At 48.4% G+C, this 13,075-nt stretch overlaps 1 protein-coding gene and 1 long non-coding RNA gene across 2 annotated transcripts; one reads left to right on the top strand and one right to left on the bottom strand.

Moving 5' to 3' along the window:
* Nucleotides 1-2,056: 2,056 nt before the first annotated feature.
* LOC125742278 (NFIL3 like protein-like) lies at nt 2,057-6,273 on the bottom strand. The gene is made up of 2 exons (XM_049014156.1): nt 5,667-6,273; nt 2,057-4,726 (listed from the first exon to the last, which is right to left on the bottom strand). Exon 2 carries the CDS (start codon nt 4,534-4,536, stop codon nt 3,304-3,306), a length of 1,233 nt encoding a protein of 410 aa, XP_048870113.1. The 5' UTR covers nt 4,537-4,726; nt 5,667-6,273; the 3' UTR covers nt 2,057-3,303.
* LOC125742290 (uncharacterized) lies at nt 5,877-7,200 on the top strand. Its single transcript, XR_007398057.1, has 3 exons — nt 5,877-5,990; nt 6,295-6,864; nt 6,978-7,200. It is a non-coding gene; the product is annotated as an uncharacterized LOC125742290 (long non-coding RNA).
* The last annotated feature ends 5,875 nt before the right edge of the window (nt 7,201-13,075 follow it).

Below are 13,075 nucleotides of genomic sequence, written 5' to 3'. Positions count from 1 at the left end.
AGGTGTGAAAAATATGTATATATTAAATTAGGAACAAATTATTTTAACTGCTGCTACTAGAAGATATTACAGTTACTGATTCAGTACTGATGCTCTCTGACACGCCCACCTACGAACCACATTGAATGACAAGAGATTGCTGAGTAAATAAACAAAGTAACATATAAACGAACCTCCGAAAGTCCGGTGTGAGGCTGAACAGGTGGTAACCGGAGGCAACGTGAGAATTAGTGAGAGGCGAGCAAGCCAATGGGCTGGCACTAAATCCTGATTGGTCTTATTATTGCAAAACGTAGTAGATTTAAATTATATCCTTTGTGCGACTTCAGTAAACGTTCTGTAGCTGAGTTTCTGACTTTTGTTATCAGTCAGATACACAAGTACATTTTTTATGCATCAGTGAATTGCAGTTAGTTTGAGAATTGTCCAACGATGCCGCTCCGCTCTGACAAGCCACGGTGGGGACGGGGTTTAGGAGTGAAGTATGCAACCAACAATTAGGAGTGTGAGTCACTTGTGCTGTTGTACTTTTAAGTTTAGTAATTAGCCGGAATTTCTTTTAGTGGGAACCCGATTGTTTGTCTGAAAAAAGTATAAATCGCTATGGTTTGGAGGTAATCCTGAATGGGAGCCTCTTGAGACGCCAAGAAATGTTGAATGAACTGAGTCGCTCATTGCTCCTCCTCCTTCTCTGTCAGCCACGCTAATACGAAGCAGATTTTATAAGGGTGTTTTTTGGATCAGCTCCATGCTGCCACCCAGGCTGCTCACTGTCCTCCACTCTATTCAGCCCACGGGGAACAGAGATCCTGGCTGGTGCGTGGCAGTGGTGACTCAGAGGAGCTCTGCGTCTTAGCAGGGGCTGTTCATCGGGTTTCTGCTACACAGCGCCTTCCTCTCTACGTGTCTGCCGGGACCTGTCGAACTCAGGGCCGCTTGCTGCATATTAATAAGTGTATATGGCACTTTCACGGTGTAAAAAAAAGCTGTTTAGGTGCCACCTTGTGTAAACGGAGGTTCGTACATGTGCGCTGAAAAAAAATTGCATTCCGCCCTCTTGATAATCATCTCAGCTTCGGTACTGCATTAATTAACTGAGATAATTAATTAACTGCTTCAGTATTGCGTTACCAGAAAGATGGAAAAAAACAGAAGCTGTAGTGTAACAGAAGATACTTCTGATACTGAATCCAGAATTGATCCTCCCCAGGTGGTCATAAGATCCTTTTTGTTCTCTATTTTTTCTTGAATTTTGAAGGTTGTTTTTTCGCCCGTACGTTTGCAGTTCTTCAAAGAGCATATGATACTTTATTTGTGACATGTAAGGGTACCCCTCGGCGTTCTGTGGAGAATGTGGCCTCGCAAAATGTCTCAGGCAGCTGCTTTGATAAACAGCCGTGTAGGCGCGGATTCAAATATTCTTTCCTTATTCCCACACGGAGCAATTTTAAATATGCTACAACGAAACCGTTTGTTTCCGTTGAAGGCTTAATGACGCTGAAAGTGGAGGGATAACGATAGCTGTTGTTACTGAGGGGACTGCGTGCAGGTGCTAAGGATGTTAGGCAGCGTGCGGCTCAGTGGGCTAAGCCTGTGTGTCTGTAATCACAAGGTCACCCAGCCTCAGCACGTCTGTGGGTCCTTGAGCGAGGCACTTAACCCCTAACTCCCTGGGTGCCCCAACAGGTGGCTGCCCCCCATGACCAGTTTACTCTGCAAAGAGCAAGTTGAGAGTGGGCTAAAGACAATTTCCCAACGGGGATCAATAAAGTATTGATTATGATTATTATTATCTGTGCCAAGCCCTATGGCAGGTAACGCGCTGCATCCCTGCATTAGTCATCCTAGTCAGTCATTCCTCATCACCGGACTGTCTGTTGGCCTCTCTTCTGTGGTCACAACACGTAGGCAAACACTTCATGGAATCTCCACGGTACCAAAATATGCAACAGGCTGGAATTCTGGGATAGGCTCTTGGGACAACCACAAACTCCGTACTGGATAATTAGCTGCGGACAGTTGTATGATTCCAAAATTTAAAAAACATTCGTGTTGTCAAAAAAAAAAAAAAAAAACATTTATTTACATCGTTCATAAAATGTACAGAACATTATATTACATAATAGACAGACATTATGGACAAACAGATGATTAAAACAAATTGATACAGACAGTGCATGGCTTTTAAATAAACTAGTTGGATTTGGGGGAAAAAAAATATATCTGTCTTTTGATAAAAACGTGTTCTCAGAAAACCAAAACGAATATCATTCAGGGCAGTGACTTTTTCATGCTCTTTCCAATGGAACGCACAGCAGAACGATTTCAGTGTACTGATCTCGGCTGTTCTGGAAGGACGTAGCTCTGAGCTGAGGTTTCCCACGCAGCCATGGAAACTGAAGCACCAGAAGAGAGAGGAGAGTCCGAGCTCTTTATTTTGGTTACCATCCCTGACGGGTGTAGTTCCTGTCCTTCCATTTGCACAGTACAGACGCTCTTTATCTCCCCATTGTGTCTCCAGTCATTGAACATTCTGTCATACGTGAAGCACAGCACAAGATGTTCTGAAATTTAATACAGATGATGCAAAAGATTTGCTTTGGCGTGGGGATCCTGGTACCAGGGTCTTCAGCTGGCTCTCTTCATTGGCTGCCTACCTCTCTGCCATGGATTCTGCTGTCATATACAAACACACACACACACATTACCTCAAGGCATGTTCGACGTCCACATGAGATAAGATGGAACATTACTGATCCCCTGTGGGGCAAACCACCTGACTTTCTCTGGCCAATAAAATGCAGTCCCCTCAAAATGCATCATAATCACAATAGAAACGTAGAAAATTGAGTAACGTAACATTAAACGGGCCTCACTTTGTGAGGTTTCCTGAATGGACATCAAAGCCAAGCTTAACATAATACGAGTATATATAGACTGAGAGGCGTTTTTTTTTGTTTAATCTCAGCAGTTCTTACAGTGTCAGAGGAAGAAGATGAAACAGTAGCAACAGTACAGTGTTACAGGCAGATTTAACACCACGTGCCGTTATTTATACAAAACAACCTGCTGATAAGCAGTATCTGCTGGCAGTGATTGGCTGTGGTGTTTCGAAGGTGGGGGTCAGAGTTTAAGCTGGTCCCTTGGCACAGTGTCACTGTAAATGTTTAGAAGTCTGCAGCCCCCCGCCCCATTCCCATGTCATTTTCTTTGAGGTTGGGGCACCCCCGTCCTCCTGCTTAGTGCTCTGCCCCAGTAACAGGTCCTGCTGAACGAGGTAGCGAGCCAGTCCCTCTCGGTCTCTTATTTGGCCTTGGAGAGCAGCTGCTGGGAGAACAGTCTCTTGAGCTGGGCCACTTCCTCGCTGAGGGAGCTGAGCTGGCAGCGAAGGGTGCGGTTCTCCATGTGGTACTGCGAGTCCGTCTGGCCCCTGTGGGTCACTACGCCGTACCCAGTCGGCTGGGGGCCATATTGCTGCTCCTGGGAGGACCGCCCCCCGCGTCCCTCCTCCCTCAGGTGCTGCTGCCACACGGCGGGATCCTCGGGGCCCGCAAAGAAGGTGGGACTCCTCATTGGCTCTCGCATCATGGTCAACTGCATGGGGCTGCGTCTGGGCTCCGGCGGTGCCCCGCCCACGTCGCTACCATCCCCACCGCCCGCCACCTTGAAACGCAGTTTGTGTGGCAAGCTCTTCATCGTCTCCGCGGAGTCCAGCCTGGTCACCGTGTCGCGCGACAGATCTCCAGAGTAGAGACCCGCTGGGCTACCACTGGCGAGTCCCTCGCCGGCCATCCCCATGGGGCAGGGGTGAGGCTCGAAGCCCGGCTCCTCCCCGCCGTGCGGCGACATCTTGCCGTGTTCGCTCATCCGGTCATCGAAGAACACGGGGCTGCCCACGCTGGAGCCACCGGGCGTGGAGAAGCCGGAATCTTCAGACAGGCTGCTGTTGTCGCGGACTCCCCGTCCGCTGTACAGGCAGCCGTGAGGAGGTGCAGGCTGGGGGGGCGCTGGGGGGCTGGGCTGGGCTCCCTCACTACGGGGGACAAAGTAGCGAGTGGTGGAGGGTGCCTGGGCACAGGCAGGGGGGGCCAGGGGCAGCAGGGGCACGTCCGAAGGGTCTTTGACTAATCCGAAGCGGAACTTGAGGGCCAGCAGCTCTGCCCGCAGCCTGGCGTTCTCCTCAAGTAACGCCATCACGCGGCTCTCCAGCACCATGTCATTGACGCGCCTCTTCTCCCGTGAGCGCTTGGCCGCCTCATTGTTCTTCTTGCGCTTGTCCCAGTAGCCTTCATCCTTCTTTTCATCGGGGATGAACTCACGCCTACGGCGGTTGCCGCTGTTACTGCTGCCACTGGGGCTTTCCTTACGCTTCAATGCTGATGAGCGCCCCAGCAGCGATCGGGCTAGCAGGCTGTTGGATGTGAGGATGGACACCGCCTCATCCGTGAAGGACAAAGCTCCATCTGAGGATCCAGCCTCCAGACCCGCCGTGCGCGAGGGCAAGGGAGACACCAATACAGCAGCGCTTGGCTCCATCACGTCTTGTGACTCCCCCTTCAACACAAACTCATTGGGCTCTATGCGCCCAATTTGTGAATAATATGAATTGTAAGTCAACGGAGACGGTGTTAATTTCGGGAGCTGAGTGAATGAATTGGGCTCAGGGCGAACGATTTATTTATTTTTTTACAGTCGAGTCCGCTATTCCGTGCAGAGAGGGCTCCACCTAGTGAATAAAGAAGAGAAAAACACTATAAGACAGATTTATGTCCCTCAGTGTTACGTAAGATCCGTTACAACACAATGTTATGTAACACCGTAGCATCTTTCTAGTAAAGCTACATATACTCGTACTGTAAGCAGAGACGTTAACCATATACATAAAACACAGTTTACTCATTTAAATCACATTTATTTGAACGAAACAGTGGTTCTTGAGCAGACAGATTTTATGGAGTTGTCACTCGGGATGTTTTATGACTTGTTTTTAAGTATTACGCTTGAGATATTGACCTGTATTACGAGAAGCCCATAGGTATGTAACTACGGACTTGCAGTCAGATAAAAGCGAAAACAGATGCGTTGCTTAAGAACAGATGACAGTTAGTGACCAAGTAGCTCACACGTATCCCAGATGTTCTATCATTCTCATTGGTTATTAAACTTCTCGTTCGCGCTTCGATCAACGAAACCACAGGCGTGTGTAACTTGTTTCGTAATAAATATAAAATTAGAACTTTACCATACCCGGTAGTAATCTCCTAATATTACGCAACATTACGAGAGGACTTTCTGCTCCCAAATACAGCAACACGAACTGCATTAACGCGCATCCTAACCCTAGTTCGCAAAAAAACGATCGAGATTTTAAAACGGAGCAGTAAAAACTAAAGATACAGGCGAGCATCCATGCTTACATTTCCGTCCTTTTAGAGTAGCATTTGTCTCCCCCTTTAATGTGCAAATCCGTCGGTATTATAAAAACTACAATATCTAAACAAAATGCAAAGAACTGAAGGCTACATTTTCACTTTCGCGCGGCAGCCGGCTGTCACTTGGACAAAGGTTTCTACCCGCTTCAAAAATAATTCAGCAATTCATGCTCATATAAGTAAAAGGATCAAGACGAAAGAAGCGTGTGATGTGTGCATCAGGACTTTCCTTACCTGTTCGGGAATAGCAGCTTCTATTCTGGGCTGCTTTAACAGCCCCGGCGCTCCGGGACTCCGCCGCCGCGCTTCGCAAACGCAGCCCGTCCGCGCTGCATAAACCGCGCACGGCGTCAGTCGCTCTCCTTCCTCGTCCCACTTGTCTCTGCTCCGCCGTGGACGCCGCAGCCTTTATTTGTTTCTTCTGCCGGCGAGTTCAGCCGAGGACTTCACCTCACCTCACTTGAACCCCAGGGCCCCAGCTAGGAGCAGCGGTTAAGACCGCCTCTCCCCAGGCTGAAATCCCACCCCGCCGCGGCCAGCCCTCCTATCCTCTCTCCGGTAATGGCTTCGCCTATCTCCTCCACCGTTAAATCAGGATACTTCTACAACCATCATATCATCGTTAGTAATATATATTTTCTCCCTTTTATCTTCCGCTTCTCATTTATAGTTTATAATATTCAGTCACATGACGAGGGAAGACGTATATTATAAGTCCTCAATGGCCGATTTTAATTGCCGGAATTAGCCTGCGTCGTTTTTTGCGTGTTCTTAATGGCTGTGTACCAAAGGCAGCTAATGCAAACGGGTCGTGACCCCATTCCCTTTAATAAATGTTCTTATTTCCCCTCCCCTATTGCAGAGGCTCCTAGTTACGCAACTCCCGCCCCGCCTTCCGTCATTTATACTGATGCACCAACATGTCCGTCAGCCTTGGGAAGAATACATAACTCTGGACCTGTTTCATCTGTTTCTCTCGCTCTCACTACAGTTATTTTCATATTCCAATTAATAAGCCATATTAAATGCCAGAGACTGCAAGTACTATATTACAAGCCCACACAGCAGAATTGGCAGTGTTAATCATGCGCTAAGAGTGTTTATTAAATTTCCTGCAGTATTACAGCAGGCACACGCTGCGTAAATTGAGTCTTCCATGCAAATCAGGGACCTTTTTGCGAACCCGTCCACGGCAGGCGCAATAAAAGTCACATAATCCCCCTGAAATGTGGAATGGAAGTTTTGAAAATTCTCCACGGTTGATGGAGCAGCATGTTGCGGCCAGTTTAATGGCCATAATCTGTGCTCTGCACCCTGCCCTGCTATGTCAATCCCAAACCGGCTACGGAACTTGGAGTCCGAGCTCCCCACAGTAGCTCCTCTTTATACACAACTTAGTGTGTTCCGGATTATACAGAAGGCTTCGGGAAAGGTGAGTTTATTGTGTGAAGATACATTTAATGTTCCACGAATAAGAAAATAACACAAGCAAAAAGAATTGATCTTTAATCCTTGACACTCCTAACCAGAATCTGTCCTCCTCAGTGCCTGTCCAGTGCTCCTCTCACCCAGGACGGCTAAAGCAGCTACTCTCCTCCTCCTTTCTACTCTCCAGACAGAAGCTTCATTAAAGGTCCACAAGACTGGGACTGTTTTTTTGGTTTGAACACAGTTGTGATCCCACAATGGTTAGGTTTAACCACGGAGAGTACAGAGTCTGCATGTGTTTATGATTTGTTAGCAAGTAAATAAACGGTAAGGACCACTGACTAGCACTTCTGGTGAAATGTTCTTCTGCCAGTTTGCTTCCCTTTACAGCTGTGCAGCCTGCAATCTGTGAGCTGTAAAGAGACACCGATCGGAACCTCAGATCCGGCCCGAGTGCCTCCACACAGCGGCATCGGCTCAAACCACCTGCTCAAATTTAGAAGGAAATCAGCCTTAAATCCTATAAAACCATCACACATCGATATACCCATCGTGTCGCTATTAGTGCATATTGCTGTAATACTTTTCCATATTACGGTCTTGTGATGAACCGCAGTTACCTAGGTTCTCTAGAACAGCTATTGCCTTGCAAGAAAAAAAAACATTTTGAATATGTTTTTACTTCTAAAGTATGACATTCAGTACGAATCAAATTGATCTAAATCTTATCAAATCAGAGCTGAATCAAAACATATAGAATCATTAGATGTTTAGTTTGTTATTGAATCTTGTTGTAGACCAGTGGTCTGTACTACGAAGCGAGGTAACTGGCTTATCGGGGTAACTTGTCGGATTTTAGGTACCACAGTTTAAATGGACTTCATATTGGTTCACTTACATTTTGCCCAGACTACCTTAAATCTGACAAGTTACCCCGATATGCCAGTAACCCCGCTTCTTAGTACAGGCCACTGGTATGTAGATGTGTATTTTTCTGAGAAGTAGAGAAACACACAGCTAGTAATTCCACCCTTAGCCCCATGGGAATGGCATCCATATGGATGGTGTTGGCGATGGTGGCTGTGGGTGGGGCAGGAGGGAGAAATCAGAGGTAGCAGGTGGTATGGCGGCAAATCCCCTGGCGTGTTCGGGTCCCGAAGGGGGGGTGTAGGGTTGCTGTTACACCTTTCTGAGCGTCTGAGTCTCCTCAGGGCACTATCCATCGCGCTAAGCAGCCAGGTGTGGCATGTGAGCTGCTCTGCGACTGAGCACGCAGAGGGCGAGATGCCTGAGGTCACAGGCTGTCGTATCTGTAACCAAAGGATTGGAAACCGAGGCACAAATGACTGCGGAATCTGCTTTGGTTTCACACGTTTTCTTCATTGTTGGGAATTCAATTACACAGTGTTCATTGTGAATAGACACTGTAATAACATTAGAATGACAACCAGCATTTGATTATATACTAGATTGGCAACTACCTGCTTACTGAGTGAAGACCAGCTTACATCTGTCGTATGCTTTCCGGTGACACTAGCGGCCTGTTTATGACCGCGATACGCAGTTAACCTGAAACACCGACACACCGTCCCCGTTAGTCTCAATTTGTTGTACGTACGGTAAATCTCCGAGCCATATTGTCCCCACCCCGTGGCTGGCTGTCTGCCCACTCTATTCATTTGCCTCCGAACACGCTCTATGTCTGATTTGAGTTAAAAACCGATCCCACGAGATGTTACTGCCCAGATTCTCTTTCAGCGTTTTCTTTCTGGTTTTTTTTTTTGCTCCTTCTTTGAATGAATCACGACTTTACTAGGAATAAAGGCGCCAACCTGCCCAAATAATGTCCGAGACCCCGTCTTGATCTGAGCCGAGATGCCAGTGGATTTGGAGCCGCTGGTGCCGGAGCTGAACCCCCCTCGGCAATCAGTCACGGTCGGCACCGGGAGTACGCAGTGCGTGACGGGCAGAAGGAGTGCCAAGTGCCCCTCCTGTCCAGGATAAACATGCGCTGCCAGGAGCTGGAATGTATCTGACTCTGACATTTCGTTGGGATTAAATACGGAATCGCATGACTTCTATTAATGCGCAGAAAATAATTGCCAGAATGAAATGCTATTTTAGAGATTTAGTGTGATCTTGTCTGGCAACATTGTCATCAGTTATATAGCCCAAACTAGATGGTGTTTCCCAATCCAGTCCTTGTGGACCCACAGACAGTCCACGTTTTTGCTCCCGGTAGGGAGCTGCAAGGGAGCAAAAACATGGACCGACTGTGGGTCTCTGAGGACCGGATTGGAAAATACTGCTCTACATCCATCTTTCGTCCTCTGATTGTGTAGCGTCACAGGGAGGCCCGTAGTCTGTCCCAGCAGCATAGCACACAAAGCAGGGCTGCACCCTCCATGGTATAGCAGCTCCTCACCATGCACAAAGGAGCCTTTTTAACCTGATCGCATGCCTTTGGACTGCTAGAGGAAACAATTGTACCCAGAGGAAGCCCATATAATACCGAGAGAACATGCAAACTCTGTACTCAGAGCAGAAGTGGGATTTGAGCCCCCACTATACCCCACGGAAGGTCTACAGGTATCCTGAGGCCCCTAAGCAGAGAGAAGCAGTACTGCCTTATTATTAAAAAAGGAATAGAAAGTGTTTGTAGTGTATTTTTTAAATGTCTGACCTCATCAAAGGTAATCTCAGGTGTCTCCTTTCGGTCTCTGTTTTCAAGAATTTGTCTCTGGGATCAATAAAGTTAATCTAATTCTAAATACTGCCCCCCCCTCCCCCCCAGGTGAGAGGGAGGTCACTGCACCTGTCCTCTGTTTGCCCTAAGGGACGTCATCAGGCCCAGGTGGCCAAACAGCCCGGGGCAAAGAGTCACTGTAGCCAGGGGGTGGAGAGAAATGGCTAGAACATGCCCACATGCACATGGTCAGAGGAACATGCGGAGACACACACACACACACACACACACACACACACAGGTTTGTAATTATGTCTTTGTGGGGACTCTCCATTCCTCGGTCCTAAGCCTGGGACAACACCCCGATTATCTCCCTGCGTGGTAGGTCTGGTGTGCAATACTCACACATTCTGTACCTAGTCAGCTCCTGGTTCCCAATGACCCGCTGGCCTCACCCAGAGATAAACTCTCAGCTGTGAGTTTACATGCGTCCGCATTCCCCTTCCCCCCCATGCAGTGACTCGGTGCTCAAGAGCTTTAGAGCCATACAGCAGTACCCCTTTTGCAGCCCAATGAGTCACAACGACCATCGGTCCCGCAAGCCCACGGGGCTATCAAGCACAGACTCATTCGCATCAGTGGGAGGCCCTTTTGCTTAGATCTCTATGGTGGGGGGGGGGGATGGGGGGGGGTCAGGTCAGGGCAAACAGAAGAGGCAGCTGAGGACGCCGCTGTGTCGCCCGTTACCTCGCGGGACCCTCTGCTTCCTGCCGGCAGGCTGAGGCCCGATCAAAGCTGGCCCGACCCCCGGGGGCCGTGCAGATTTGATAAGATACCAATACTGGACCAGCGCCTTCATCGGCTCCGAGGAGAGGGCCCCCCGGGGAGGGCGTGCGTGGGCCCCGGAGACGTGGTATGGGAGATCGGCCGCGAGTAAACAAGCGAGTAAGCGGCGCTCTTTAAATAGGGACCATCTGCTTTCCCTGGCATTGTGGGTGACGCCCAAAGAGAGATTATGGCACATTTTACCAAGAATCGGGTTAAATTTAGAATAAGAGAAAACACTGGGCCATATTGTTATGTAAGAACATCTTTGAAATGTGCAGATGGTGCTGAAATGCCAGCTGACTGTTTTTCCCAGGGTGGGATACCTGGGCATCTTATTTTTTAACCACAAGTGGGTCAACAGCGTGATGGCAAGTCCAGGGTGCTTATCCTTCTGGCTGTGTCACATTCCTCAAAGGTGATGTAATAACCGCCGCCCCCACCCAACCTGACCGAAAACTGAGTCTTTTTCCAGAGCCTTGGACATGGATCAGGGACCCAGCTCTGTGCGTTAATCCCATCTGCTCCATTTAGTGACCCCCCCCCCCTCCACATCACCTAAACTCCCACATAATCCTTGCTGCCCAAATCCTCCAGCAGGTACGGAGAAGCCTGGCAACGCCGCTGAAATAAGTGGAAAAAACCCCCCATTTTTCAAGGCCAGAAAATAGTGGAGCTTCAAGCCTGAATCGATACTTTAATTAAGGCCAATATTTAAGTAAGTGGGGCAAATTTATCGGTGATTATGGAAAATCAATACGGCTCTCAGAGTGCCCTCTTCTGCGTGGGTGAGCTCCTGTCCCAAAGCCTGCTGCAGTAAACGCTGCCAGCATCTTAAAGGCGTTTAAAATTTACCGCGGCGACCGTGCGCAGGTGAAACGAACGCCGAACCACACGGCCACTCTCATCCAGAGTGGGAGATATAAGAACGGCAGGATTCATTTGCAATACAAACACGCCGTTTGTGCCTGAAAGCAGATGTCGGGTGTGGAAGACAGGAAGTCCGCCTGCTCCACTGCTCACTTCCTTTTCCCTGATGATCTCACACCAGCCTTTGATGTTGCCTGGACATGGCAAAGAGCCGCGACATAGTCATTCAAATGTGCTGGATGTGTTCCAGCCTGTAGAAATAACCTGCATTATTCTCTTATTGCCAAACGGTGAACTGGCAGCTGCTCTCTTCCCTGCCTGGTTCCCTGCACATCCCAGGATTGGCTGTTGGATGAGCAGGTAGAACAGGGGTACCCAACTGCAGTCCTGGGGGGGGCGGAGCCCTGTGTACCTTAGTTCTTTCCCTGTTCCACCACAAATGATTCAGGTCAACAGCTGTGTGGGAATTAGCACAAGGAGTTGAATCAGGTGTGTTAAATGAGGGGGAACGCAAAAATGTGCAGGGGTCCGCCCCCCCCCCCAGGACTGGAGTTGGGCTCCCCTGAGCTAGAATATGGATGGGTTTTCAAAAAATATTTCCCATCATATTTCCCCATGAATATCCAGGTTAATGCAGCCATTTTCTGATTATCCCAGTAAGGGCTGCTGGGGAACTAGGGCCAATCCTGCCTCACAGGGTATACCCACCTATGGGCAATTTGGAATGTAGTTAACCTCAGCATTTTTGTGTACCGTTGGGGGGAAACTGAAGTACGAGGAACTCCCACAATGACACGGGCTGAACATACAACCTCCACACACATGGAACCCTGACGTAGACTTGAACCCAGGTCCCAGTGGTGTTAGGCGACAGAGCTAACCACTGCGCCACAGTGCCTCCCCATCTAGAGTGATGTGAATATTATAATATCCTGCATGATGTAAGAAAATGGCCTTCAACTGAGCCACACCATATCTGGGGATGGTGGGTACACTGTACTGAGCAGGGGGCTCATGGCACAGCTGTAGAAGTAGCTTAAAACAGGAACTGCTAACACGACTTTGCCTAGAACAGGCTTCACCGTATCTAAGTGGATTAATAAAGGTGGGAACAGTGCGTGATGGTGACTCTGCCCCGACCTCCCATCACATGATGCCGGAAAGGGTTTCAGCAGTAGGAGCATCGCACGAGGTGTCCTGGGCCCTACAGGAGGGTGATACCTGTGATTCCTAATCCTGCTGGATTTAAGATTAATTTTGCTAATGCCGCTAACTGACAATTTTCCAAGTCAGGCATGGTGTTAAGTGAAGATCCTTCAGAATCATTGTGCATCAGGATAACAGCACGTTTTATGTTCGGCAAACAAGTGGAAATAATTCCAGTTATTCAATTAGGTGGTGGGTTTTTAGACTGGTGCAAATGCAAAAACATGGAATATTTATGCATCTGAAAAATAAATGTGTAGTATTTTTGTATTAAAGATATAGCATGGTAATACTAGATAAGGAATCCATCCATCTTCTAAGCCCTTATCCAGGGTTGTGGGGCCTGGAACCTCTTCCAGGCAGCATAGGAATCAAGGCAGGACAGGATGCTATTTCACTGCAGGACGCCGACTCACACACCATCCTGCAATTTAGAGACAGCTGTTAGCCTACGTGCAGGTCATTGGACTGCAGGAGGAAACCCACATGACACAGGAAGAACACAAGAAGCCCCCCCCCCCCCATGCAGAGCAGAGGTGAGATTCAAACCCAAAACCTAGCGGTGCCAGCCAGTTTGCCACCCTTTAGATAAAAAAAAAGTCAAATAATGTTTGGCTTGTTGAACTGC

Source organism: Brienomyrus brachyistius, chromosome 5 (genome assembly GCF_023856365.1).
Source record: "Brienomyrus brachyistius isolate T26 chromosome 5, BBRACH_0.4, whole genome shotgun sequence".
In the NCBI taxonomy this organism is placed as follows: Eukaryota; Metazoa; Chordata; class Actinopteri; order Osteoglossiformes; family Mormyridae; genus Brienomyrus; species Brienomyrus brachyistius.
The sequence above is the reverse complement of the archived record's forward strand: the minus strand, read 5'-3'. Positions and strand labels throughout refer to the sequence as shown.

What these genes read in the sequence shown, in the direction of transcription:
- LOC125742278 (XM_049014156.1), bottom strand. Translation starts at nt 4,536, where the DNA reads ATGGAGCCAAGCGCTGCTGTATTGGTGTCTCCCTTGCCCTCGCGCACG.